The 27811-nt window shown below is 45.4% G+C and overlaps 1 protein-coding gene across 1 annotated transcript; it reads right to left on the bottom strand.

The window, feature by feature from the left end:
- Nucleotides 1-1198: 1198 nt before the first annotated feature.
- On the bottom strand, nt 1199-26192 carry EIF2AK2 (eukaryotic translation initiation factor 2 alpha kinase 2). The gene is made up of 16 exons (XM_036436108.2): nt 26083-26192; nt 21683-21818; nt 21201-21318; nt 20418-20569; nt 18556-18682; nt 18184-18254; nt 17926-18016; nt 15560-15594; nt 14389-14442; nt 12462-12599; nt 8733-8828; nt 6584-6764; nt 3852-3980; nt 3604-3705; nt 1573-1626; nt 1199-1475 (listed from the first exon to the last, which is right to left on the bottom strand). The coding sequence occupies exons 2-16, from the start codon at nt 21799-21801 to the stop codon at nt 1353-1355; spliced, it is 1590 nt and encodes a 529-aa protein (XP_036292001.1). The 5' UTR covers nt 21802-21818; nt 26083-26192; the 3' UTR covers nt 1199-1352.
- Between the last annotated feature and the right edge of the window lie 1619 nt (nt 26193-27811).

The raw sequence follows: 27811 nt of genomic DNA, 5'->3' as shown, positions 1-27811 counted from the left end.
TCTATCCCTCTCCATTCCACTCTGTAAGAAAATAAAAAAAATATTTTTTAAAAATAAAATAAAATAGGGCCCAAACCGGTTTGGCTCAGTGGATAGAGCGCCGGCCTGCGGACTGAAAGGTCCCAGGTTCGATTCCCGTCAAGGGCATGTACCCTGGTTGCGGGCATATCTCCAATAAGGATTGTGCAGGAGGCAGCTGGTCGATGTATCTCTCTCACCGATGTTTCTAGCTCTCTATCCTTCTTCCTTCCTCTCTAAAAAAAAAAAAAATATATATATATATATATATATATATATATATATATATATATATATATATATTTTTTTTTTTTAATAAAACAGTGAAAGAGCTTATTTTTTTTTGTGGCTAGAAATAGACATTTAAAAATATTAATTAATTCATTCATTGATATAAAAATTGAGAGATTTTTCCCCCCCAGTCTTCATAATAAGGAGCTAGGGAAAGTCAAATTGCAAAAATGTTTTTGAAGTTAAAAAGTATAACCCTGGCCAGTATGACTCAGTTGGTTGGAGCACTGTCCCATACACCAAAAGGTAGCAGGTTTGATTCCCAGTCAGGGTACATACCCAGGATGAGGGTTCAATCCCCTGGTCGGGGCACATGCAGGAGGCAACCGATCAATGTTTCTCTCTCTCTCTCTCTCTCTCTCTCTCTCTCTCTCTCTCTCTCTCTCTCTCTCTCCTTTCTTCTAAAAATCATTTTTTATAAGGATGAAGGTTTTTGCTGAGCATTTGCCTTCTTTTAAAATATATTTTTATTAGTTTCGGAGCAGGAGGGAGGGAGGGAGAGAGAGAGAGAGAGAGAGAGAGAGAGAGAGAGAGAGAGAGAGAATATCATTAATTGGCTGCCTCTTGCACGCCCCCACTGGGGACTGAGCCCACATCCTGGGCATGTGCCCTGACCTAGAAAGGAACTGTGACCTCCTGGTTCATAGGTCAATGCTCAACTCCTGAACAACACTGGTTGGGCTCTAAAAATCAAATTTTTAAAAAAAGGTGTAAACCTTTCTGCAAATGTATTTTTAAAATTAAGGGGGAAATGAAAATAGGTAAATATCATCCACATTCCACAGGCGTCTTCAAACTACAGCCCGCGGGCCACATGTGGCCCGCAGAGGAGTCTGATCCGGCCCGCCAGGTTTTTTGGGCAGTGAGCGCAGCCGAGGTGTTACAGTAGGAATTAGTAGTTCATATAGTCCGGCCCTCCAGCTCTCTGAGGGACTGTGATCTGGCCCCCACTTTAAAAAGTTTGAAGACGCCTGCGCCTAGCAGATGTTTGACAATTGCAGGAAAATGGAACATCAGAAGCAGGCTACGTTTTTAGAAAGGCACTAGCACGTGTTTCGCATTTTTTTCTTTGGCACATCATTCCACTCCTTCAAAGTCTTCAGTATTTCAGATGTTTTAGGTCGCATCTTGGGGTCCGCTGCAACTAATTTCTGTAGGAGAGCTTTCTGTAATGATAGAAAGACACATTGTGAGAGAAAAAAAAAAAAACCAAACCATTGGAAAAAAAAAAAAAAGAAATTCTGATCACTTTCAAGTGCTTACTTCTTTGTCATCAAATACATCCGGGGCCTGGCCCTTCCTTAGATCTTGGAAAATCTGAAAATAAGACATAGGTATCTTCGTTAGGAAATGTCTCACTTGCCAAAGCCGGTTTGGCTCAGTGGATAGAGGGTCGGCCTGCGAACTGAAGGGTCCCGGGTTCGATTCCGGTCAAGGGCATGTACCTTGGTTGCGGGCACATCCCTATTAGGGGGTTTTGCAAGAGGCAGCTGATTGATGTCTATCTCTCACCGATGTTTCTAACTGTCTATCCCTCTCCCTTCCGCTCTGTGAAAAATCAATAACAACATATATTTTTTTAAAAAATGTCTCACTTGGTAGGAAAAACAATCTCAGGAAGCACGGAAGCCCGGACATGCCCTCAGTCGGAGGCATTTCCAGATCTCTGGGAAGTCTCTCCTGCAAGGAAGCAAGCAGGACTCCCCGCCCCCACCCCGCCGCATCCAATAGGCCCCTTGGACATCACCACATGCTGCGGTGCCAAGAACATCACATGCCTCATCTCCCTTCATCCCTTTGGAACCCTGTGCGACAGGGAGTTGTTTCGTTCCCTGCTTTGCAGAGGAGAAGGCTGTGGACTCCAGCTGCGTCCCTTTTCCTGAGCTAAGGCCTAGGATAGACAGCCAGTCGCCCCGCACGTGGAGTGGCTCTCCACCGCCTTCCCAGCAAAGGCCACATTCTTGCCTTCAAGGAGCCCCAGCATGTATTTCCAACCACATCAACCACTACTTCCTTGTACCTTACCTACCCCAATAAAAATATCAGGCTCTGCCTGCACACTCCTGTCTCCATGCTGGGATCACCTGCTTTCTAGACTGTACTATCGAAGTCAAACCAACCCTTCAGAGCCCAGCTTCCATGCCTCCATAACTCTCAGTCCCCTTCTGGCTGCTTCCCAAAGGCTCCATGCCTTCTCCCAAAACAGGCACAGCCCTCTCTCACAGTCGCTTCCCGAGAACAAGGCTTATTCGTTTTTACAATCTTTCAAAATTTTACTGACTGATTCAAAGAGGAATAAAGAGCTATGGTTTAATGAAATGCATATACCTTTAAACACACACACACACACACACACACACACACACACACACACTCACACACCACAGTTTTTAGTCTTTAACAAAAAGGGTGTTTTTGTTTTGTCTTGTTTCTTTATTTTAATTTTTCAATCACATATGACATTCAATATTCAATCTCAACACAACTTTTCCTTTGTATCTTTAGTCAGAGAAGTTTTGTTCAGCTAGTCCTCAGGGGTGGTGGTTCTGTAATTTAGTTGTAATTTTGATGTAGTGGTGGGAGGAGGGGAGCATGTCTACCTATTCCACCCTCTTGACCAGAACTTCCAACAAAAAGTTTTAGTTGCCCAAAGATGGAGAGAAAAAGCATAGTTTGCTCAGGCCCATCATTACATGAGGCAATAAACTGTCTACAGCAGCACTTTGAAGATGATGGCCAATAATTTTTTTTTTTAATCCTCACCCCAGGATATTTTTTCCATTGCTTTTCAGTGACAATGAAAAGGAGGGAGGGAGGGGAAGAGAGACAGAGGACAAAGACACACACACACACCGACATGAGAAAGACACATCGATTGGTTGTCTCATGCATGTGCCCTGATGGGGGTTGGGGATCAAACCTGCAACACAGGTTCATGCCCTGGACTGGGAATTGAACCCACAACCCTCCGGTGCCCAGGCTAATGCTCTAACTACTGAGGAACACCAGCCAGGGCGATGGCCAATAATTTCTGTTGCTAAATTCTTTCTATGAGCCCAGTTGGTGTGGCTCAGTGGATTGAGTGCCAACGCATGTACCAAGAGGCCATCAGATGATTCCAGGTCAGGACACATGCCTGGGTTGTGGGCTTAATCCCCCATAAGGGGGTGTGCAGGAGGCAGTTGATCAGTGTTCCTTTCACATTGATGTTTCTAGCTCTCCCTTTCTCTCTAAAAGCAATTAAAAACATACCAAATAAATAAACAAACAAATTATTTCAGTGAGATTATTTACCTTAAGTGTTTCCTGACGACTCACAGTTATATAAAGCAGCTCTGAGAGAATTAGCCCTAAGGCAAAGATGTCCACTTCATTTCCATAGTGCACTGAAGTGAGCTAAAGAGAACAAAATATATTTACATTTGTTATTCACCTGATAAAAACATCTGTGCCTTCTGAAGTAAAAAAAAAATTAATTTGACTAAAGCATCCTATATAATATGCTAATTAGAACATAGAGACAGAAAGGGAAGGGACCACACCTGTTCTGGGCTCATGTAGTATCGAGTTCCCTTCTCTTCTGTCCGCTTTTTATCATATTCCTGGAATGTTACAAGTCCAAAGTCTCCAATCTTTATTTGTTGTGTATCTACTAAAAATATGTTGCCTGGCTACAGTAAAATAAAAAACAACATTTAATTCGTAAGTACCACTTTAACCGAGTGGCATCACATATCCAAATCATATTTAGCAATGGCTATTTTTTAGATTTACTTACAGGGGTAGGCAAAAGTAGGGTTACAGTTGTTCACGTGGAAAATAATACCATAATCTATTTATATAAAAGCCTAAGCAACCATTAGGACTAGTCGACTGAATGACCTGTTGACCGGTTGCTATGATGCGCACTGACCACTGGGGGCAGATGCTCAATGCAGGAGCTGCCCCCTGGTGGTCAATGTGCTCCCACAGCCAACCTCCTGCAGCAGGCCAACCTCCCATGTTCCCTCCCCCGAGACTGGGTGAGCCGGCCCCAATTGGCTCTGATCACTGGCCAGACCTAAGAACCACACCCATGCACAAATCTGTGCAATGGGCCTCTAGTTATGAAGTAATAGTACAAGAATAAACACTGTTTTGTGTACTCACAACTGTACACCTCCTTGTGCCTGCCCTTGTGTAAGGCATTTAAACTTACACAGGTAGCCCAAAATAGAAAATTGAATATCACGGGTCTTTAAAATGCCAGTTGAGGAAGTTGGGGTTTCTTTGTCAGCAAAGAAGGCTTGGGCAGAGCTGCCTTCAAATATCTGAGACCTGTTAGGTGGAAGATGGATTCACTGCATGGCCCCACAAATAAATCCAGGGCTATTGGGTGGAAACAACCAAAAAAGATTTGCTTTGGTGTAACCTAAATATACTAATAGTGAAACCTAATATACTCATAGTGGGTTCAAAGAATGTGAGTCCAAGAGTTCCCTATCCCAGTAAGTATTCAAGTCAGAACTGGACATCCACTTGGTGGAAATGTTGCAAATACAAGACCAGGATTCTATGGGGATCAAAGTAAGTGCTCTTAAGGTCCCTTCCAACTTTGAGATTCTCAGACTGGGTCTCTGTCCAGTAATGCTGCAAGATATCCTTTGCATAACTTGTCATGGAGGCTTCTTCTGTGTCAATTTCTCTAGGCTTCTGGCACCTTCTTCAAAAGCATTCCCCCTCTATCCTTGAAGGCATACCAAGTTAACCAGAAGCTGATAACTAGCACTGATATATTTTTTTCCATGTGACTCTTTGAGCAGATAGGGGAGGGTGTTCACCCTATTCCATAAATTTATAGAAGGTACTGACCAACATTCTAAAGACCATGAAGAGAGACAGTTACTGAAGAGGACATTAATATTTTGCTGTTGTTGAAAAGGCTAGACTTTCGATACAATAATGGGCTGTGTATTCACACACAGATCTCATGAGCTAACATGTATGAGAGGGCCTAGTAAAGGCACTGAGAGGGAAGAGACATCAGCCTAGGGCAGCTGAAAGAGGAGCTTCCAAGAAGCCCGCTGGAAAATAGCAGTTGGATTGGAACAAGGAACAGTGAGATTGGAACCTAGCACCAAGGATACAGATGGAGGATGGCGGTGTAGGTAAACACACCTAATCTGCTGCCGTGCACAACAATTTCAAAAATCCGACTAAAAAGCAAAACGTCTATCACCCAGAACCCAAGGGAAAGCTGGCTGAAAGGAAGCCCTACAACTAGACTGAAAGAGAAAGAAGAGAATTCAGGGCACAGGTGGTGAAAAACTAAGCGAGGGGGCGCGGACGCGATACTGGCTGGTGGCAGAGGGCGTTGCTTTCTTTAACCCGAAGAGAGACAAGCTCCCGATCTCTCTGAAATCCAGTTTCTGGGGAGAGGTTTCTGCCATCGGGTCGGAAAGTGAGGGTGGCTTGCTTGCAGAGCTGCGCACAAGAATATTTGTTTGCTGTGCGGCGGGAGCGTGAGACTCGGGGAGACGCAGGGGACAGGCAGAAGAGAATCCTGTGCAAGAGGTGAGCAAAGGGGCAACAGCAGGATTCCGCAGGACGAGTCTGGGCTGAGAGTGGGCACCTCCCAGGGCACAGAGGATGAGGAGAGACCGAAAAGCTGTTCTCTCTTCGCTCGTTGTGATGAGATGGAAAAATGGGAAAACTGCACTTCCAGACCACGTAGGATGCCAGAAAGACAGAAAAAAATAAAATAAAATAAAAATGCAAACGTTTGCTACAGGTTCCAAGGTTTGAATTTTTGCGATTTTCCATCATGGGGCAGCGGTGTCCAAATGCCAAGGAAATTCTAGACCCCAGACCTGGCAGCTAGGACTGCCCTCAGAGGAAAGGCCGAGAGAGAGGGGAACCCATGTTCCCAAAGCCAGGTTACCAGAGTCTTTCTGCCTCTCAGACAAGCCCAAGGAGCAGGAGGCGCAGAGACAGAGCAGCCAGTGGGCGGTGCCAGCCACGATCATTATGTGCACGGGACATTCAGCATGATAAAGCTCCTAGCGTTTGCAGCTGGAGTGGCGACCAGCCAGACAGCACCAGGGGTGAGTGATGACAAGCTCACTCGTCCTGGAGATCGTCCGAGGGGATCTCGGGAATGAAACGTGTGACAGGTGCTAGATCCATGCGCACATGAGAGGACCAGAGGTATCCCTTCATAACTGTCCACCGATTCTAAAATTTGAAGAGATGGGTTTTTAAGTTATTAAGTGACATTGATCCGTTTTCCACGTACCTTAAGATCTCTATGAATTAACCCTTCTGAATGTATATAATCCACTCCTGTTACTATTTGCTTAAATAATTCCAGTGACAAATCTTTGTTTGGCTTCTTCCTTCTTCTTTTCTCGATCCAGGTTTCCAATGTCCCCTTATCACAGAATTCCATTTGGATGAAAAGGCACTTCATCAATGATCTGGATATAAAATTCAAAGAGAAGTAACAATAAAAATAAGTTTATAAAAAATACATTTCCTTCTTAAAATTATACCTTCTCTTCTTTTTTATCCTCACCTGAAGATATATTCTTATTGATTTGAGAGAGAGAGAGAGAGAAAGAGAGAGAGAGAGACATCAATGTGAGAGAGAAACATTGACTATATGTACCAAGGATTGAACCCAACATGGGTATGTGCCCTGACTTGAGATCGAACCAGCAATCTTTCGGTGTACGGAATGATGCTCCAGCTAACTGAGCACAAACCATCTCTCAAAGCAGAAATCTAAATGAATAAATTTGAATCATGATGTAAACCTAAGTTCCCAGATGTCCAGGGTGTTATTAGTTTAGCTAACTTATAAAGTCTAAGCCTGTCCATTCTTTAACACTGAAGGTCCTTGATCACCTTTCTAAAAGACAGGAAAGGGAACATCAATACAATGGAATTGCAGAAAACCAAATCTCATTACTACGTAAAGTAATTTTTAAATATTTTAATTCACCATCAATATACTGAGCATCGTCTTGTGAACAGGCACCTAGAGATGAGGGAACGAGGTAGGCACTGTCCTTGCTGCCGCGGGGATGGCAGCTGAACAGGAGAGAGGTGAAGGAAAGACAGACATAAAACAGCAGCACAAGGAGAGGTACTCTGGCAGAAGTGCCGACAAACTGCTATGAGATGTAACTGGGAGGACTGATCTCGCTGACCATGAAAAGGACTGATCTCTTTTCAGAAACACGTGGGCCTCAATATTAACTTATATTCTTTGAACATTCGTTGGCTAGAACATAGAAGGAGGTCGCCAAGAATTTGCTAAAGGCTCAAGTGCCAAGTGCTGCCAGTCAAGAACTCCTGAAATTGATGATTCATGGACTGGGCTGGTGGCAGGAGACGATGAATGGACAAGCCCACCATGGCCTCAGGACTGCAGTGAGAGGATCATCTACAAGGAACACTGGGTGTCGCATGCCCTCATCCCCATCCCCACCCCAGGGTCTTGTGCGGGCAGGCGACAGGGGGTAGGGGAGGCTGGGGGAAGTCAATGAGGGAACACAAAGGAGATATATGTACTACTAGTTGTAATACTTTAAACAATAAAGTAAAATTGTTTATTTTATTTTATTGTTTAAAGTATCACAACCTGCTGAGACCGGTTTGGCTCAATGGATAGAGCGTCGGCTTGGGGACTGAGGGGACCCGGGTTCGATTCCGGTCAAGGGCATGTACCTTGGTTGCGGGCATATCCCCAGTAGGGGGTGTGCAAGAGGCAACTGATCGATGACTCTCTCTCATCGATGTTTCTGGCTCTCTATCTCTCTCCCTACCTCTCTGTACAAAATCAATAAAATATATTAAAAAAAAAAAAAAAAGTATCACAACCCTTTGGCAGTGGTTTACTTGAGACAAAACAGGAAGAATATGCAAGGTGAGGTGCCCCTGTCATCTTAAGCTTGTAGTCTTAAAGTTATTTCCACTGCTCTCCACCCCACCAGAAGTGGTGTTGTGGCACTTGAAAGAGACTCCTTGATTGCATGTGGGGGCCTGAGAGAGGGGAGGAAAAGTCCTGGCAGCTGAGGAGGGACACTCCAGTTGCAGCATCTACTTGTTCAAATGCCCTCCGCAAGCCTTCCTCTCCAGCCTCGACTGAAGTCGGGGCACATGCACAAGTCTATCTATGAAACAACCAAGTCAGGAAAGCTAACCCTGAGGTTCTGATAACAGCTGAGGACAGGGAAAGCAAGTTTAGAGCAAGGAGAGGAGGAAGGTAAAGATTATTCTTTGTCTCCTTACCTGCAGAATGGAGATATAAGTGTCTCAAATAGTATCTGCTTATCCTTCCTCACCCCTGTTGTGATTATTAAATGTATTAATGGCCCACATATAGCCAATGACAATTTCCTCCATCTTACTGCATCTATGAGAATTTCTTTTTCAGTTACCTTTTGATGTAATCGTCTCCATTCCAACTGTTATAGTAGCGAACAATATTTTGATGATGAAGCGTTGCCAAGGCTTTTACTTCACGCTTTACCTTCCTAGCCAAACGAAACAAGGAATAGAAGGGGTCAGTATGCATCCCTGATAACAATAACACAATACCTCCTTTTTTAACAGTTGCCATGGTTCCCACACCCAGAGTTTTAGAATGAAGGCCAGGAGCCCCGAAAAGGAAAAAGTGAACATACAGAAAAAAACAGAGCTGTTTTCACTCTCAACTCAGAAGAAAGAGTGGTGACCAATCATTTCAACCATCAGACAACATACAAACCATTGGCAGTAGCCTCTGAAATGCCAATGATGTAATTATGGTAGCTAATTCATACATTTTTGTCTTATTTAGACTTGGGCTGACGTCCTTGGAGTTTCAAAAACAATCGCCATGTGGGCAGCCTGGGTGGGTAACCCAGGCAGTTTGAAGAGCCTATTTCGAAACTTCCGGTGTGTGGCAAAGAAACATGAAGGAGAGGATCCGGACAGTGAATGGAGACTTTGCTCTGGGTAGGTGGGGTGTGTGTGTGTGTGTGTGTGACACTTTAGCAGGGGTCCTCAAACTTTTTAAAGTGGGGGCCAGATCACGGTCCCTCAGAGAGCTGGAGGGCCGGACTATATGAACTACTAATTCCTACTGTAACACCTCGGCTGTGCTCACTGCCCAAAAAACCTGGCGGGCCGGATCAGACTCCTCTGCGGGCCGCATGTGGCCCACGGGCCGTAGTTTGAAGACACCTGCTTTACAGGGATGTGCTCTTAGCAGTAAACACAATCCTATGCTCAATGGAATGAATAAATCTGAAATCTCAAGCATGAGAAAGGATAAGCAGACATTGTGCAATTTCAGCCTTTATTTTGAAAAATTATTTATAAGACATACAATTTGTAAAAAATGAAGAAAAATTACTCATTATTGACAATCCTAACACAATCAGTTATTACTTGGAGTTATGTATCGTTTGCCTTTATATTTTTAAGTACTTGTGATTATAGTGTACTAGAGGCCCGATGCACAAAATTCGTGCAAGAGTAGGCCTTCGCAGACACAGTGGCTGCCTGGATCCCTCCCTCACAGCCACAGCAGCTGCCTAGTTCCTGTGGCTACAGCCCCAGCTTCATCCAGAAGGTCGTCCAGAAGCATATTACACTTTTATTATTATAGACTAGAGGCCTGATGCACAAAATTCATACACGGGACAGGGGATCCCTCAGCCCGGCCTGCACCCTCTCCAATCCAGGATTCCTCAGGGGATGTCAGACATTCCTCTCGCAATCTGGGACTGCTGGCTCCTAAATGCTCACCTGCCTGCCTGATCACCCCTAACCCCTCTGCCTGCCTGCCTGATTGCCCCTAATCTCTGCCTGCCTGCCTTTCTGATCACCCCTAATCACCTCTGCCTGCCTGCCTGATGCCCCTAACTGCTTCCCTGCTGGCCAAATTGCCCCTAATCACTCTGCCCTATTGGCCTGATCGTCCCTAACCGCTCTCCCCTTCCGGCCTGATTGCCCCTAACTACCTCTGCCTCGCCCTGCCACCATGGCTTTGTCCAGAAGGACATCTGGAAGACATCTATCTGGTTTATCCTGTCTAATTAACATATTACCCTTTTATTAGTATAGATAATATTTATTCTATTTTCACATGTTATCTTTATAATTTTCCTTATTTTTTACAGTCTACATAACTAGCATGTGTAAACTTTTTAATTTATAATTTTTAGTTTTAGTTAATTCTCACCTGAAGATATTTTTCTATTGATTTTTAGAGGGAGTGGAAGGGATGTTAAGAGACAAAAAGAGAAACACTGATGTGAGAGAGACGCATCAATTGGTTGTCTCCCACAAGGCCCCAACCAGGACCAAGGATTGAGCCTGCAACCAAGTATGTGCCCTTGACCAGAATTGAACCCAGGACCCTTCAGTCCGAGGGCAGAAGCTCCATCCACTAAGCCAAACCAGCTAGGACGTATAAACTTTTTTTAAAAATATATATTTTTTATTGATTTTACACAGAGAGGAATTGAGAGGGATAGAGAATTAGAAACGTCAATGAGAGAGAAACATCGACCAGCTGCCTCTTGCCCACCCCCCACTGGGGATGTGCCCGCAACCAATGTACATGCCCTTGCCTGGAATCGAACCTGGGACCTTTCAGTCTGCAGGCCGATGCTCTATCCATTGAGCCAAACCAGTTTCGGCTGGGACATATAAACTTTTTAATGTAATATTTCAAAAGTACATTAAAAACAAAACAGAGCAAATAGTATAATGAACCCCTACCTAGCCATCACCCAGATGAAACAGTTGTGAATTTCATATGTGCTCTTACCTACTTCCTCATCTTAACCTGTGTTATTCTGAAGCTACTTTCAGTATCGTATGATTTCACATGTAAATATTTTCAGCATATAATCCTAATTTTTAATGACTGTAAAATAGCCACTGATCAAGGGAGAGAAAACAAAACAACCTTAATAATTCCTTTAGTATTAGATATTTTGTTTTTTTTCTAGTTTTTCATTTTTATAAACAATACTGTGTTTATATCCTCTTACATGGTTATTTTTCCCTTAATTTGGGCAATATCCTTAGCTAGGTTCCCAGACAGAAAAGCCATAAGTCAAAGTGTATAAACATTATTATGGTTCTGGATTATTATTTTCAAGTATATTTTAACTGTATTCTACCAATTTATGAAGCCACTACTACCGTGTTACCCCAAAAATAAGACATCCTCCGAAAATAAGACCTAGCACATGGAAAGATAAGACATCCCCTGAAAATAAGACCTAGGGCAACTTTGGGAGAAAAAATTAATATAAGACACTGTCTTATTTTCAGGGAAACTGTCTTATTTTCAGGGAAAATTTATTGTCCCCTAATACTGCACCATGATCATCATTAAGTATTTCCACTAATAAATTAATATTTCATTCTTGTTAAGCAGAACAGTGAAGAAGGGAAAAGCCTTGGGTTTTTTTATTTTGTTTTGTTTTAAATATATTTTATTGATTTTTCACAGAGAGGAAGGGAGAGAGATAGTTAGAAACATCGATGAGAGAGAGTCATCGATCAGCTGCCTCTTGCACATCCCCCACTGGGGATGTGCCCGCAACCAAGGTACATGCCCTTGACCGGAATCAAACCCAAGACCCTTCAGTCCGCAGGCTGACACTCTATCCACTGAGCCAAACTGGTTTCGGGGGAAAAAAAAAAGCCTTGTTTTGATGCCAAGAAGGCATAAAGGTGTTCCAAGGCCAAGGTACTACTGTCCCTGGACAGGAAGTAGGTTTGATCGGACTCTGCCTGCTTCTCCTTTGCTCAGGCCACTCTCCCGTTTCCAACCCCTTCTTTGTCTCTGAAGGAGCAGGCTGGCCAACTGAGACGGAGTAACGACTTCAAGAAAACAAGTCAGGAGACAAAACCAGAGAATCTCAAAGGTCACCGTGAGCTAAATGATTCTATAACTTCCGTTTTCATCAGGGCAGCCTTAAAAGAATGGTGGCGGGCAGTTAGACCTGAACAGAGCAGGCCAGGCTAGAGGAACGTTTTTAAGGAGGGCTGGGGAAAAGTAAATAATATACTCCTGAAGGAGACAGATACATAAAAAAGAACAGTACCATTCAACGTATCTTCTTATTTTAAAAAAAAAATGAAACAAAACATTTACTACTTACTCGTCCTCATGGTCGTCATCATTGTATTTAACACGTTTAATAGCATAGATTGTCTTATCAAGTCTGTGTTTTGCTGCGAAAACCCTGCCATAGCCACCGGAGCCAATTAGTTTTATTTCTTCAAAATCATGGATAAACCTTAAAGGATAAATGCCACTGTTAGTCTAAGATCCAACGCTAGCTGGCCCCGACCCCTTCTTCCCCTTCCCCTTCAGGTCACTGATGACATGGACTCTATAACGAGCTTGCCTCCCCGCTTCTGGATAAGAAGGGCCCGCTTCCCACAGAAACTCAAGTCACAAAGGACTTGATCGTTCCTCCCCCGCCTCCTCTCCACACAACAGATCATCCCTGCGAGCCACAGCCCACTCCTGGCTATACAGCGGCCATGAGGAAGAATCTTCTCACGAGCATACAACTTGAGGAAAAAGCACCACGAGTGTTCCACCGCCACCACCAAGCTGTTATAAGAAAAATGAGCAGGTGCTCGGGGCCAGCCCAGGCCTGTAGACCCCTCACTCCATCACGAAGACCTGCCCATTCTACTTCCAAGACGGATCACCGGCATCGGCCCACTTTTCCCGTCTGACGTCTTCACCCCAGGCCCAGCTTCCACCAGGCTCCTGCAGGACCTTGCCATCCGGGCTCTCCACTCTCTCTCCTCCTCCCCTTCAATCGCAATCCGCACGGCAACCAGCGCGATCATGTCTCTCTATTGCCTGACAGCCAACAGCCTAGCTTTGTGTTCAGAAAAAAGAAAAGAAAAACCAAAAACACAGAAAACCCTTAAATGGCCTCCATGCGGCCTTGTGACTGGGCCTCTGCTCCCCCCCAGCGTGTCCCCTGGCACGGGGCCCGTCCCACTGCATGCCAAGCACACAACCTCCTCTCTGCTCCTTGAACCCTCACCTGTCCCTTCTTCATCTTCCCACGCGGCCTGTGAGCCTCCACCTCCCTGTGCTGCCTCATCTTTCAGGCCTCTGACCACAGTTTGTGGTCTATTCATTAATTCAGGTAATTTTCAACCCCACAAAACTCCATGCGGGCAAGAGCTGTTCTGTTTGTTCCTATTACAGAGCCAATGCCAATGCCCAGCACAGTGCCAGCTATGTATTAGGCAGTTATTTGATAGATGTGGATTCTTTATTGGGTTTTATTTTAGTATTGAACTTACTTTGTAAGTTTTTAAATATTTTAACGATCCTCACCGGAGGATATTTTTCCATTGATTGTTAGAGAGTGGAAGAGAGAGGGAAAGACGAAAAGAAATACGGGTGTGGGAGAAACACATTGACTGGTTGCCTCCTACACACGCCCTGAATAGGTCCAGGGCTGGGGAGAAGCCTGCAGCCGAGGTATGTGCCCTTGACCAGAATCAAACCGGGGACTCTTCGGTCTGCAGGCTGATGCTTTCTTTATCCACTGAGCCAAACCAGCTTTGGCTCTTTATTATTATTTTAAAAACTTATTTTCAATGTTCTTTTGTTGCAAATAGGCCTCTTTTATTTAAACCCAAACATATGATCTACCACAAGAGGCACCCTTTTTCAAAGTGAAAACTTGGAAAATGAAAAACCGATTCAAGTGGTACTATGATTCTGGCAAGAGTACATTTTTTTTGGGGGGGAGGGGTGTCACTGGTTTATAGGAATATTTGCTTTCAATATTAAAAACTTCCACAGATCTCAGAGAAACCCGCATAAGCATCACATAGATCTACATCACCACATTCCATTTAGATTTGTCGAAACTTTACTTCTCAGATATGATGATCTGCTGTGGGCCTGACTGTGCCAAAATAGTTGAACTGTTCAGGTGGAAATATTAATATATGCAGCCTGCCTGGTGTACAACAGTTCCTTATGAAGCTTTTGTGTTACAAACAAACATATTTCTGAGCAAATTCTGTTTTACAGTTCCTTCTTACCTCTCATTCGAAGTATGCTCCTTTGCAGGAGAGTCAAATTTAGCTGCCAAATTTCTAAAAATTAGAGAAGAATGTAAAATTCAAATAAAATTGAAACCAAAGGTAACTTGCTTAGAGTGGTTTTTATGCCATGCACTTTTTTTTTTTTAACTTCACTTCACTTAGCATAATAATCTCCAGGTCCATCTATGCTGCTGCAAAAGATAAGAGTTCCTTCTTTTTTTTATAGCTGTGTGGTATCCCACTGCATAAATGTACCACCGCTTTTTCATCCACTCAGCTAATGAAGGGCACGTGGGCTGTGTCCACAGCTTATTACTAGATTTTTTATATTTTGAATCAACATTTGATAGCATTTGATCTATTTATTTCTTACCTGAGTCATTATACCATTTCTACTCTACTTGTTTATCTGCAAAATAATGCACTTCCCTTGAAAATCTCTCAACAAGCCCACTTACCTTAACCAATTCCTCTAGCAAGATCCCCATAGGCCAGTGGTCAGCAAACTGCAGCTCGCAAGCCACATGCGGCTCTTTGGCCCCTTAAGTTTTTAGCAAAGGCCAACTTAGCAGTACCCTAATTAAGTTAATAACAATGTACCTTCCTATATAGTGTAAGTTTAAAAATTTTGGTGCTCAAAAGAAATTTCAATCGTTGTACTATTGGTGTTTGGCATTGTTGACTAATGAGTTTGCCAACCACTGCCATAGGCCTTTATGTCGACAGTGTAGAGTGTACATACAAACATTTCTCTGCATACTTAAAATTATTCGTTTGTATATTCAAACTTTTTGTGATCTTTAATCCTGCTCTCTACTTTTAAAAAATATGTCTCTATTAATTTGAGAGAATGAGGAAGGGAGAGGGAGAGGGAGAAACATTCATGTGAGAGAAACATCAATCAGCTGCCTCCCACATCCACCAAGGATTGAACCAGCAACCCAGGAAGGTGTCCTGACTGGGAATCGAACCAGCTACCTTTGAGTGCATGGGACAACACTCAACCAACTGAACCATACCGGCCAGGGCAATGCTCTCTACTTTTAAGCCCTACTCAAATAAGGATGTACAATACTCTACAAATAGTGGAGTTAATAAATGAGGCTGACAGACTAAGTCTGAAAGAGAACTTCATTTCAAACTAAATTCAATGAATAATGATACTTACATCTTCACATTCTTTAAACTTTTTCTGAGATGACTCTGTAAAAGAAAATGAAAAATTGTTTCAAATGATTAAATCAATTCTATTGCTTTATCCCTTTTTTTTTTAATTTTCATCTGAGGATATGTTTTTTTGTTTGTTTGTTTGTTTGTTTGTGGAGAGAGAGAGAGAGAGAGAGAGAGAGAGAGAGAGAGAGAGAGAGAAGGAGAGAAACATTGATTGGTTGTGTTCCAACTGGAGATCAAACTCACAACCTAGATATGTGCCCTGACCAGGAATCAAACCCTCCACCGTCTGCCAGGTGTATGGGATGACAATACAACCAATTGAGCCACCTAGACAGAGCCCTATTGCTTTCTCTTGCTTTACCTCATCCTGTACTTCTAGCTGGTCTATAACCATAGTAGTTTGTCCATAAGCTCATCAATTTTTGTACTTATTGAACCTTGCTACCCAGTTTACTTGCTTACATCAGTGTTCTCATCTACCACAGTAACCAAACAGATATGGCCATTGTAGGGCATGTTCTGTAGAAGCACTGATTCTCCGGGTACAGAATATGGCTTCCCTGCTGACCCTCTGGCCAGCAGCGCTCATCAAGAAGGCGTGCATCCCATCAGTCACAGTGCTAAGCAAGACACAGATGGAGCCCAGAGATCTAGTTTAAAATAGTTCCCCAAGGGTTTCTGATCTGATCACCAGTTAAAAACCTCAATGCTGAGATTTCATTTTTAGTACAAATTAAGTTCAATAGTTAGCAAAAAAGAGAAGTCTTCAATATAGCTCTCAAAAATTAATGGCATAGCTATTTTCGTTCATATTCTCTATTATTCTGATAGATTTTGGGGGTTTTTTTTTGTTTTTTTTCAACTTCAATATAGTGATACCAAGTGGGGAGCATCAGACTCAGATTTCTTGTGCTCATATCACCAGCCAGCCACAGTACTGCATGATGTACTACACTACAGAGTAATTTAGCCATTCAGCTCATGAGCAATATTTTTTTTCTAATTTCTTGCTATTACAACCAATGTTGCACAGTACATTCTTATATCTGTTTCACTGTGCACACATGCATGTGTTTCTCTAGAAAATATCCTCAGGAAGAGAACTCCTTGGCATTATAGCATGCACACCCTCAATTTTACTATATGTTGTCAAATTTTTCTCCAAAATGGCTGTACTGATTTCTACTTGCACCAGCAGCATATAATAGTTACTAGAGGCTCGGTGCACAACATTCGTGCACTGGAAGGCGTCTCACAGACCGGCCTGCACCCCCTCACATTCTGGGACTCCTCGGGGGATGTCTGACTACTGGCTTAGGCCCACTCCTCGGATGTGCTCGCCAGCAGAGCCCGGTTTCTGGCCAAGTGGCACTCCCCCTGTGGGAGCACACTGACCATCAGGGGGCAGCTTCTGCATTGAGCATCTGCCCTAGTGGTCAGTGCATGTCATAGCAACCAATGTTCTACTGTTCAGTCAATTTGCATATTAGGGTTTTATTATATAGGATAATTGGAACATAATTGTGTCAACATTTAGTATTGCCAGACTCAAATTTTACCAACCTGATGAATTTGGTAAAATAGCATCTAACTGTTTTTTTTGAATTGTATATCATTTCACATGTTATTTGACCATCTGGGTATCTCTTCTCTGAATTTTTTTATGCAGATTGTTTGCACATTTTTCTACTGAGTTGTCTTTTTCTTATTGATTTGTAGTTCCTTATAAAGAGGATAACTTTTGCAACACTAATCATCACCCCAAAATCTATCTTATTTGTTTCATTTTCATTTAGGTTTAGTTCTGATTTTTTAAAAACAGAAGCAGAGCTATAATGAATGAATCTTTTAATTAATGTTCAGTTGGTATCAAATAAAAAAGCAAGATCACAGGAATATCTGAAAATATGAAGGCTAGCAGGGAGAGAGAAGGGTGTGACAAGTGGGAGAATTCTACATGTGAAGGATGTGGGTTCATAAAGAAAGATCAAAACCCCCAAGTATTGTTAGTGAGAGCACAGGAGATGAAAATGGAAAAATTGGGATGAAGGTCATTTTTATTTTTTTTTATTTTTTTATATATTTTATTGATTTTTCACAGAGAGGAGGAGAGAGGGATAGAGAGTTAGAAACATTGATGAGAGAGAATCATCGATTAGCTGCCTCTTGCACACCCCCTACTGGGGATGTGGCCCACAACCACGGTACATGCCCTTGACTGGAATCGAACCCGGGACCTTTCAGTCCACAGGCTGACGCTCTACCGCTGAGCCAAACCGGTCCCGGCTGAAGGTCATTTTTAAATGAGGAAGCACAAAGGGGATTCAGACTGATTAGGGCGTTTGGAGATGAATACTATACCACAGAAGATGGAAGAGAATTGGCAAAACTGTCACTGTCCTCCCCTAATCCATTTCCTGAAAAGCCACTTTCAGAGGGTGATTCACAATTGCTAGAAGAAAAGGGAAGAACTATTAGTTTATGAATTCTTCCTATTTTTGTGGGTAAGTAACTTATTTCCCTAAATTCTTCTTAAGCAATAAACATTTTCATAAAAACGTGCTCTTTCAGGTAGCAATTTGAATTTCTTAAATATCACAGTTGTCTGTACACACTTACGGTGCCAAGAAGCTGATCTTATTGTCACTGGAACTAGCCAGGGGAGAGCCAGAGGGTCCTGAATCACCTTTCTGGAAGAAAGAGAGCCCCTCAGGGGGTGTAACTATAACTAAATACTCCCCCCCACACACACACACACTCAGTGACTCAGTCTCATGTGCTAACTGCCACATCTCTCTCTCCACATTTATCAAATTCACAGTCACAATTATGAGATTAATACATGGGACACAGGTGGCACACAGAACAGAACTGAGTAATCTTCTTGCTATGTGCTTTGCTGTCTTGACATCAAGCAAGCACACTCAAACCTCAAGGCACTTCCAGAGGAAATCATAAAATACAAGAAGTACATCCAGAGGCAGTACATACCATTGACCTTCTTTCTAATTCGATCTGTTCGTACGCAAGTTTAGCAGCCAAATGTTTTGCCTTCTTTTTAGTAGAACCTACAGCTTCAGGATATTCTTTCTGTCCAATTTTGCATTTACAAAAAAAACTAGGAAAAATAAAGGATGGACATTATTTACGGAAATACCAAAAAATAGTAAATCTAACTTATGATTTGAAAACACACACGCACATCAATAAAGGCCTTCCAGTACACTAAGATAGCTTTGCATTTCACGTCTTTGTGTAATTTTAAATCTTCAATAAGTGGACCATTTTGTCAGAATAACCAGGATTGGCTGACATCTCAGCTTGTATTTTCCAAGCAACTTCTAACTTTTTGTTGCTTCATTCAAAGCTCTGATGACCTATGAAATTCTCACTGGATAAATCATCAGAAATATCTGTTGTTTATAGGGATAAAGAACTAAGTGGTTTTTTTTTTTGGTTTTTTTTTTAATTCCCTTACAGGTCACACCATCTGAAGGAAGAAATGGAAAAGAGATGATGGGTGAATTTTCCAGAGATGTGCAAATAGGGAAGAAAAAGCCAGTAAAGAAAATGGGGCTTCTACAGGAGAAATAATGAGATTGTGCTGTTTTGTAGGGAATGAGCAAAGCAAGGATTCTGCTCTAACCTCAGCATTTCCTGTCCCCACTATCTGCACAAAATCCTAAGAAAAATCCCCATAATGCAAAACCCCCAGGACTAAAGTCCACTCCTGCTCCTATGAATGTAAGGACATTTGTGGTTAGGCCAGGATACTTGGACAATTATCTAAGAATTATTACTTTTTTCCTTTTTTTAAATTAAATTATTATCTGTGTACATATCTTACCATTGCCCCCCCCCCAGAATTATTACTTTTTAAAATATATTTTTATTGATTTCAGAGAGGAAGAGAGACATGGAAACACCGATGATGAGAGAGAATCATTTATCAGCTGCCTCCTGCATGCCCCCTACTAGGGATTGAGCCTGCAACCCAGGTACGTGCCCTTGACTGGAATTGAACCTGGGACCCTCCAGTCCACAGGTTGACGCTTTATCCACTAATCCAGTGTTTCCCAAAGTGTGGTACGCATACCCCCAGGGGTACGGGAAGAGTTTGGTGTGGGTACGCGTTGCACCGGAGTTTGGTGGGGATATGCACTGCACTGTGCTTAGCTGCGCCTTATTCTACATTCTCATGAGTACGAGGGGTACTCAGGGTTACGAAAATTATAGAAGGGGTACACATGTGTCAAAGGTTTGGGAAACACTGCTGGACTAAGCCAACCAGCTAGGGCCCAGTCAATTCTTTATCCTCACTTAAATCTTAGCTCACGGGTGACATTTTTAGTAACTGAAATTCTTAATCTGTCCTCCTCATATTTCTCAAATCCTGGTCTCCTCATAGTCTAGGACGAAATACTATTCCTCCTAATACATGGTATCTATCCTCAGAGGGACACCGTTTAAACAAATGTGAAAGGTGAGTACTGGGACAGACAGCTCTCTCATCATGCAACCACTCCCACTATGACCTCAGGGCTGGAAAGATCTCTGCATCCTTCAAGCAGGACCCTCTTTTGAGGGTCTGCAGATTAAACCATCCAGATAGGCCTCAGAAATAAAGGATTATCCCGATTTGATCAGTTATGCTATATGGGTTCCCACCTTTCAGCACTGAAGTATTTTAATATTTTAATTACAAAGCTGTCCAATTGCTTACAAGTCCTATAAAACCTTCCATGCAAAATGTACAAAAAGGGCAAACATTTCTGGAAAATTAGACATGGAAATAAGCTCATTCTATCGCTTAGATACAATGAAACAGAAGGAAAAACCAGACTACATCTCACCTTCCGGGCCCAGTTGCGCTCAATTCATTTCTTTGTTCATAATTTACAGAGAGTCTTTCCTTTTGGGCAAACCTATCCAGACGACCTATGAAATTCTCACTGGATAAATCATCGGAAGTATCTGTTGTCGATAGGGATAAAGAACTAGTGTCCTGCAAAGAATAAAAAAACCTTGTTTAATGAGGATGACAACAAAGATTTAACTCCGTATTTTCTTTTTTGTTGTTGTTAATCCTCTCCCGAGGGCATTTTTTCCATTGCTTTTCAGAGTGAGTGGAAGGGAGGGAGTTGGGACAGGAAGAAAGAGAAAGAGAGAAAGAAAAACATTCTTATGAGAAAGGCACCGAGTTGCCTCCTGCATGCCTCCCCGAACCCGAATCCTAGTATGTGCCCTTGACCTGGAATCAGACCCTAGACCCTTTGCTGCTCGGCTGACACTCTAACCACTAACAGCCAGGACTCTGTATTTTATTTTCCTAATAAAGCTATACATGTGCCGTTAAATAAACAACTTAGATTTTACATACTTCCCTACTACTCCATTACTTTGAGTCAAAGTGGACACATATACCAGCTGGGGCCTACGTGCACCTTTCTTTCCGGTTCTACAGAAATGGAGACAGGGAAAACACTGAACAACTTGTGAATATAAGGGAACTTGTTAATGGATTTTTTTTTTAAATGTCGATATTTTCTCACCTAGAAAAAGATATACTATATTGTGAGTCCCTTTTCCCTGGGGGGGGGAGGGGGGAAGGGGGGCAGGGGGAGGCAATTACTCACCCGTTTTTCTTTAAGTATGTTAAGAGTTAACTTGGCGGCAGCATTTCTTGCTTCCTTCTTTGATTTGCCTTTAGCTTCTGGATATTCTTTCCCATCTAATACAGCTTGAATTGTAAACCTGATTACAAGGAAAATATTCACAAAACATGATTACAACTCATGCATTACCGAGAGACAAGTATTCCAACCGCCACTGCCTCTGATGTCTACCTCGGAAGGTTTTGACTCACGTTCAATAGTTAAAGCAGTGACCTCCAAAATGCATAATAGCACATCACCTTGAATCCTGGGAAAGCTCCAGAGTCCCCCAAAGTTACAATTTCATACCAAGAGGACTCTCTCACAGAAGTCTGTGGCAACTTTAAGTATTGACCTCAAAATTATGCCAGAGTTTCATTCCCATAGTTTATATTTCATATATATATATATATATATATATATATATATATATATATATCTCCTTTTTCTAAATAGCATCTTACCGTAAGTCATGTGGTGGTCCTGACTTATACACTTCACGATAGTAAACCTGTAAGCGGTTCTTCTGGCAGTATTTATTAAGTTCTCCTATGTAGAAACCTACTGCAAGATCGTCGGCCATTTTTTTCTTCCAGTGACCTACAATACAAGAAAGGTTTGAAAGAAGTGATACCCACAGAACATTTTTAAAAAATATATATATATTATTGATTTTTTTTACAGAGGGGAAGAGAGAGGGATAGAGAGCTAGAAACATCGATGAGAGAGAGTCACCGATCAGCTGCCTCTTGTACACCCCCTACTGGGGATGTGCCTGCAACCAAGGTATATGCCCCTGACCGGAATCGAACCTGGGACCTTTCAGTCCGCAGGCCGACGCTCAATCCACTGAGCCAAACCAGTCTCGGCCCCCACAGAACATATTTAATCGGATTTTCCCAATCCTGTTTAGAGTGCAAAATGAGGTAAGAATTTACTATATATGACTCATTTCAGTCAGACATAAATCCAGAGAAATCTTTCTTTAAAAATCCTTTATTCTCTCTCAGGGACTGCAAAATCAAGTAAATTTCTCCAAAACTTACTACTTTCAAAACTTAACGGGCCAATAAAAGGAAGAGAACTCTGTTCTCTTCTTCCATTGAGTGTCAAGTGCAAATTTGTCTACCTGCTTGAGAAGGTAAAAAGGCTGTAGAAGTGCAATTAGAATTCTTAATGCTAAAAGAAAAAGGTTGAGGTGATATATACATAGATAGATATAGATATAGAGATATAGATATAGAGATAGAGATAGAGATAGATATAGATATATAGATACACACACACACACACACACACACACACATTGAGTGGCCAGATAATAATAATCTGGCCACTGCCAAAACCGGTTTGGCTCAGTGGATAGAGCGTCAGTCTGCGGACTGAAAGGTCCCAGGTTGGATTCCGGTCAAGGGCATGTTCCTCGGTTGCGGGCACATCCCCAGTAGGGGGTGTGCAAGAGGCAGCTGATCAATGATTCTCTCTCATCGATGTTTCTAACTCTCTATCCCTCTCTCTTCCTCTCTGTAAAAAATCAATAAAAATATATATTTTTAAAAAACGACTCCATTTGGTCTGAATCTGGCAGGCATCGCTGACATTTCCTTTCCCTCCTTTCTTATCCACAACAACGTCCTGACCCACCACATCCTTCTACTTCTCGGTGACATCATAGCCCTATTCTGGTCCAAGCCACCAGCTTACTCCTGGACTGCTGCAAGCACCTCAGATCCAGTTCCTTGTAGCCACTGAAATTCCTTGCCTGCCCTGCAAGCCACTGTGATTTTTTTAAAACCTTTTTTTCTCCTCCATTGTGGTAAAATACACATAACATGAAATTTACCTTTTTAACCATTTTCAAGTGTACCGTTCTCAGGTATTAAGCACATCCTTGGTCAGGGCACATGCCTTGGGGATGTGCAGGAGGCAGTTGGACGATCTTTCTCTTTCATATTGATGTTTTTCTCCCTCTCTCTCTCCCTTTTTCTCTCTAAGATCAGTGAAAACATATTAAAAAATTTTAAACACTTCACTTTAAACCTCCTCATCTTCTCCCTTTTCTTCACCAGCTGTTCTCTGGCATCCTTTCTTCATTCAGTCAGTAAGCGCTCATCAAATGTCAAGCACTGTTCTGACACTGAGTGCACAGGCATGAAGGAGAGAGAGAGCAAGCCCCCTCCTGCATTCCACTGACCGGAGACAGAAAATGACCATGTGGCAGAAACAACTAACAGGAGTGGCAATCATGAGACTAGATGGCCGGGAGATAAAATTAACGAGGGGCACGGAAGAGAGGGTGAATTGGTGGATGGGGGCAGAAATATGAGGAAGGTGCCAAAACCAGTTTGGCTCAGTGGATAGAGCGTAGGCCTGCGGTCTGAAAGGTCCCAGGTTCGATTCCGGTCAAGGGCATGTACCTTGGTTGCAGGCACATCCCCAGTAGGAGGTGTGCAAGAGGCAGCTGATTGATGTTTCTCCCATCGATGTTTCTAGCTCTCTATCCCTCTCTCTTCATCTCTGTAAAAAATCAATAAAATATGTTTAAAAAAGAAAAAAGAAATATGAGGGGGGTGGTTTTAGATACAATAGTCAGGATTCAAACCAAGTCTGAGTGAGGAGAAAGACACCAAGCTATGGGGGAGGAAACCCTGAGCAGGAACCAGCACAGACTTTGGAGGGATGACAAGAAAGCCAAGAAGACTGCTGCCCAGTGAACGAGGGACCAGGGTAAGGAATGAGGGAGAGGAGGGCAGGCGCCATGGCTCACAGCCCTTGTAGGCCATGGTCAGGGCTGTGGATGCTGTTCCCATGGTAACAGGAAGCTATGGGAGGGTGCTAAGCAGAGGGGTGATGTGACTGGATTTGTGTCTTCTGTGACCACTTTGATGCTATGTGGAGAACAGAGTATGGGGGCTGGGTAAGGAAAGGGGAGCGGCGCATGAGTATAAGGCTGCTGTGCTGGTATGGGTGAGCTAGGGTGCTGGCTGGAAGCAGGGTGCTGGAAGTTTCTAGATCTGGGCACAGGCAACACCTTCCCATCACTGCTCAGTGCGGTGGGGTTAGGCTTCAGATCGAGGTCTAATTCCGAGATCTGGGCTAGACACCTCTGAACCTCTGCGTCCTGGCCTGGAAACACCGGATTCGCCGGTTGCTCCCAAGAGAAATTCAGATGAACAGCATCCGGCAGAGTCCCCCACACCTGTGGTCCTCAACAGATAGTGCTTCTGGTCTGCAATCCCACTGCCCCCCCCCCCCCAAAAAAAAAAAAAAACCGAAATGAACTGAGGTTTATTTTGTCTTCATTTGTTTCCTTGTCGGTGTATTTGTAGCCCTCTGTCTAGACCTAAAGCAGTGGTTCTCAACCTTCCCAATGTCTCGACCCTTTCACACAGCTCCTCATGTTGTGGTGACCCCCAACCATAAAGTTATTTTCGTTGCTACTTCCTAACGGTAGCTACTGCTACGAATGGTCATGCGAATATCTGACCCGCAGGGTGTCTTAGGTGACCCCTGTGAAAGGGTCATCCGACCCCAAAAGGGGTCGTGACTCACAGGCTGAGAACCGCTGACCTAAACCGACAGGAGCTGTTGAGTCTATCACATTCTGCTGCCTATTTCTCCTTTGGCTGCAGAAATATGCTGGGTGGTAAGTGCTAACCACAAACCCTGCCGAGAGAGAGCATTACAGAATAGACAGGGTTTATGCTGCACCGCCCTTCTAAAAACCGGAAAGCTCCGAAGACCACAGACACCTGGCCCGGGGTGCCAGGATAAGGATCGCCAGGCGGGCCATCGTTTTCAGGAACGCAAGTGGTTCGTTTAAGTTTAGTCACAACCGTGAGACCACTCGTCCAGCTGGAGGGGGTCACAGATCGCAGAACAGCAGTGGGGAAAGAGTCCTTATCAACCACCCATCCCGAAGTCCTGATCAGTGCTGTGTAGACTCAGTCCTGTCACCTCCCAGTAATTACTCATCCCCGGAATGGCAAGCCCGTTTGAGTTTAAGTGAAACCTATGCAGAAACCTACAGGGTGCTGAACAGTCCTGACATGGCTGAGAAAGTCCTTACAGGTTGGGGGGAGGACGGGGGAGGCGAGGCACTGGCCCCGGGCAGGTGTGGGGGTGGGGGTCGGGGTGGGGGTTGAACTTTCCGGAAGACACAGAAGTGCAAAGAGCCAGAGGCTGGCCTGGGTGCCCCAGCAGCGGTGCGGCCAGCCCCGAGGGGCCGGGCCCAGAGGCGGTGCCGGGAGGGCGGAGGGGCTATGGGGTGGGGGTGGGGGGACGCAGCTGGGTGTTGGGGGGAAGGGGGCGGCTAAGGCCGGGCAATTGGGAAACGACTGTAACTGCCCAGGGATCTGGGGCCAGGGATATTGAGCCACTGAATGGTCCTGCAGCCCCGCGTTTCCCTAAGGCTCCCACCAGCGGCCACCCCACCCCCCCAAGCCCGCAGGGTCCCGCACCCCGACTGCGGGCCGGGGTCAGGGCCCGGGCCACGGGGAAGGCGGGGCCGGGCCAGGACCGCTCACCGGCCCCAACCCCCGGGGCCGCGGCTGCGCGCCGGGACCTCCCGCTCTGCCGCTCGCTGCAGCCGAGCGCCCGCCTCCCCGCACCCGCCTCCCCGCACCGGCCGCCCCGCACCCGCCTCCCCGCACCGGCCGCCCCGCACCCGCCTCCCCGCACCCGCCTCCCCGCATCGGCCGCCCCGCCCCCGCCTCCGCGCCCTTCGCCGCCCCGCACCGGCCTTCCCGCACCGGCCGCCCCCGCCTCTGCCGCCCCGCACCCGCCTCCCCGCACCTGCTGCCCCGCACCGGCCTCCGCGCCCTTCGCCGCCCGGGGCGCCCCCCGCGCCGCCCGCCCCGCTCACCGGCGCCGCCGCTCCCCGCGCAGCCCGGCGGCTCTGGGCCGCTCGCTCTCGGTTTCGCTTTCCCCGCGGACTCCGCCTCCGCCTCCGCCTCCGCCCGCACAGCCAGTCCGCGGGGGCCCCGCACCGCCCGCGCCCGGGCCGGCGCCCGCGCTCTGGCCCCGTGGCCGGCGCTTCCCGCCACCGCTGGCCGGGCCCGGCCCCCTCCTTCCCGCCCGGCCCCCGCCCGCCAGGCCCCGGCGCCCTCCATCCCGGCCGGAACCTCCGGGCGCCCAGGGTCGGACCATCACCTTCCCCTCCCAAGGGCGGGCTGAGGGTGAGGAGGGTGAGGGTGGGGGTGGCTAATACCGGCTCCATCTACCGGAGAAGAAGCGGTGACTTGGCTCGCCCAGAGCCCTGGGGCTGGTAAGTTGCAAAAAGTGCCTTCAGGGCCAGAACAGGCCCCTGCCCCAAAGCACTCTCCCCCTTCCCGCGCTGTGGCCGCCTCATCGCCGGTACAAGGCCACGCACGAGGCCGGAGGAAGAGGCCTGGGGCATAACCTCCTTGTGTGCACCTGCCCGTCAGGCCTTCCATCGGATGCTTCATGCCAGCCGCTGTGCCCGTGGGCGCCAGCCAGGCCAGCGGTTAGGAGGGCCACCTGCTCCCCGCGGGGCCCCATGGGGCTCCCTGTCCGGACCAGGAATCCTCAGTGTGTGGGAACTCCTGCTCCCCTGGCGGACGGTGACCCCTCCCAGAGCGACACTAAGCCTGGCGGTGGGGAAAGCATTGTAGCTGTCCATGGACACGCGATGGAAGAAGGCTGAGTGAGGGCTTACCCCACAACAATAGGGCAAGGTCGGGGCCAGTACGATGGCCATTTGACAGATGAGGAAACTGGGGGTTGGGACAGAAGTTAAGTAGCCACAGCTGGTAGGCAAGGGAGCTGGGATCCGAATCAGGAGTCTCCCATCTCCATCTTCACTAGGGGCAAGGAGAGAAGTGGTCCCAAGAGGGACCTCAAGTGCACATCAAAAACTGGGCATCGGCTCCAGGAGTCCCTTTCCACTTCTCTTCTACATCCCCCGCTTCTTTCAGGGTATCCGTGGCTATACACTGCATGTTCCCGGGAGCCCTGGGCACAGGGTTCAAACACAGCCTGTTCCCTTGGGAATGTTCCCCACGGGCGCCCACTCCTGAGGAGGCTTTGGAGGAGCAGGTGGGCAAGCAGGCGTCTGCGGATGCCAGCCAGCTCCCCCAGAGGACTTTGTTCAGAACGAGTGGGGAGGATGTGGCAGCAGGAATGGGTGACTCTGCCAGCACCGTCATTGTCGGACCTCCTGAATCCCTTGTTTGCCATCATGGTATCTCGCCAAGGAACCCATTTTACAGAATAAGAAGTGAGGCAGCCAGAACCGGTTTGGCTCAGTGGCTAGAGCGTTGGCATGAAGTTCGATTCCGGTCAGGGGCGTGCGCCTTGGTTGCGGGCGCATCCCCAAGTGAGGGTGTGCAGGAGGCAGCTGGTCGATGTTTCTCTCTCATTGATGTCTCTAACTCTCTCTCCCTCTCCCTTCCTCTCTGTAAAAATATCAATAAAATATATTGAAGAAGAAGAAGAAGAAGAAGGAGAAGGAGAAGGAGAAGGAGAAGGAGAAGGGGAAGAAGGAGAAGAGGAAGAAGAGCGGCAGTACATTGGCTACCATAGGAGTCAATGGTTTTCTTAGGTACCTCGTTGCCCAAACGCTGGCCTTCTGG

Source organism: Pipistrellus kuhlii, unplaced genomic scaffold (assembly GCF_014108245.1).
Source record: "Pipistrellus kuhlii isolate mPipKuh1 unplaced genomic scaffold, mPipKuh1.p scaffold_m20_p_13, whole genome shotgun sequence".
Taxonomy (NCBI): Eukaryota; Metazoa; Chordata; class Mammalia; order Chiroptera; family Vespertilionidae; genus Pipistrellus; species Pipistrellus kuhlii.
Note: the sequence above shows the minus strand (reverse complement) of the source record. Positions and strands in the feature narration are given on the sequence as shown.

Excerpts from the sequence above, each read along its gene's own strand:
- EIF2AK2 (XM_036436108.2), bottom strand. The coding sequence starts at position 21,801 with ATGGCCGACGATCTTGCAGTAGGTTTCTACATAGGAGAACTTAATAAA. Across the intron at positions 18,017-18,183 it reads AAGATCAGCTTCTTGGCACC|CAATTGTGAATCACCCTCTG; the intron begins GTAAGTGTGTAC and ends CTTTTCTTCTAG. Across the intron at positions 1,627-3,603 it reads GTCGTCAGGAAACACTTAAG|ATTTTCCAAGATCTAAGGAA; the intron begins GTAAATAATCTC and ends TCTTATTTTCAG.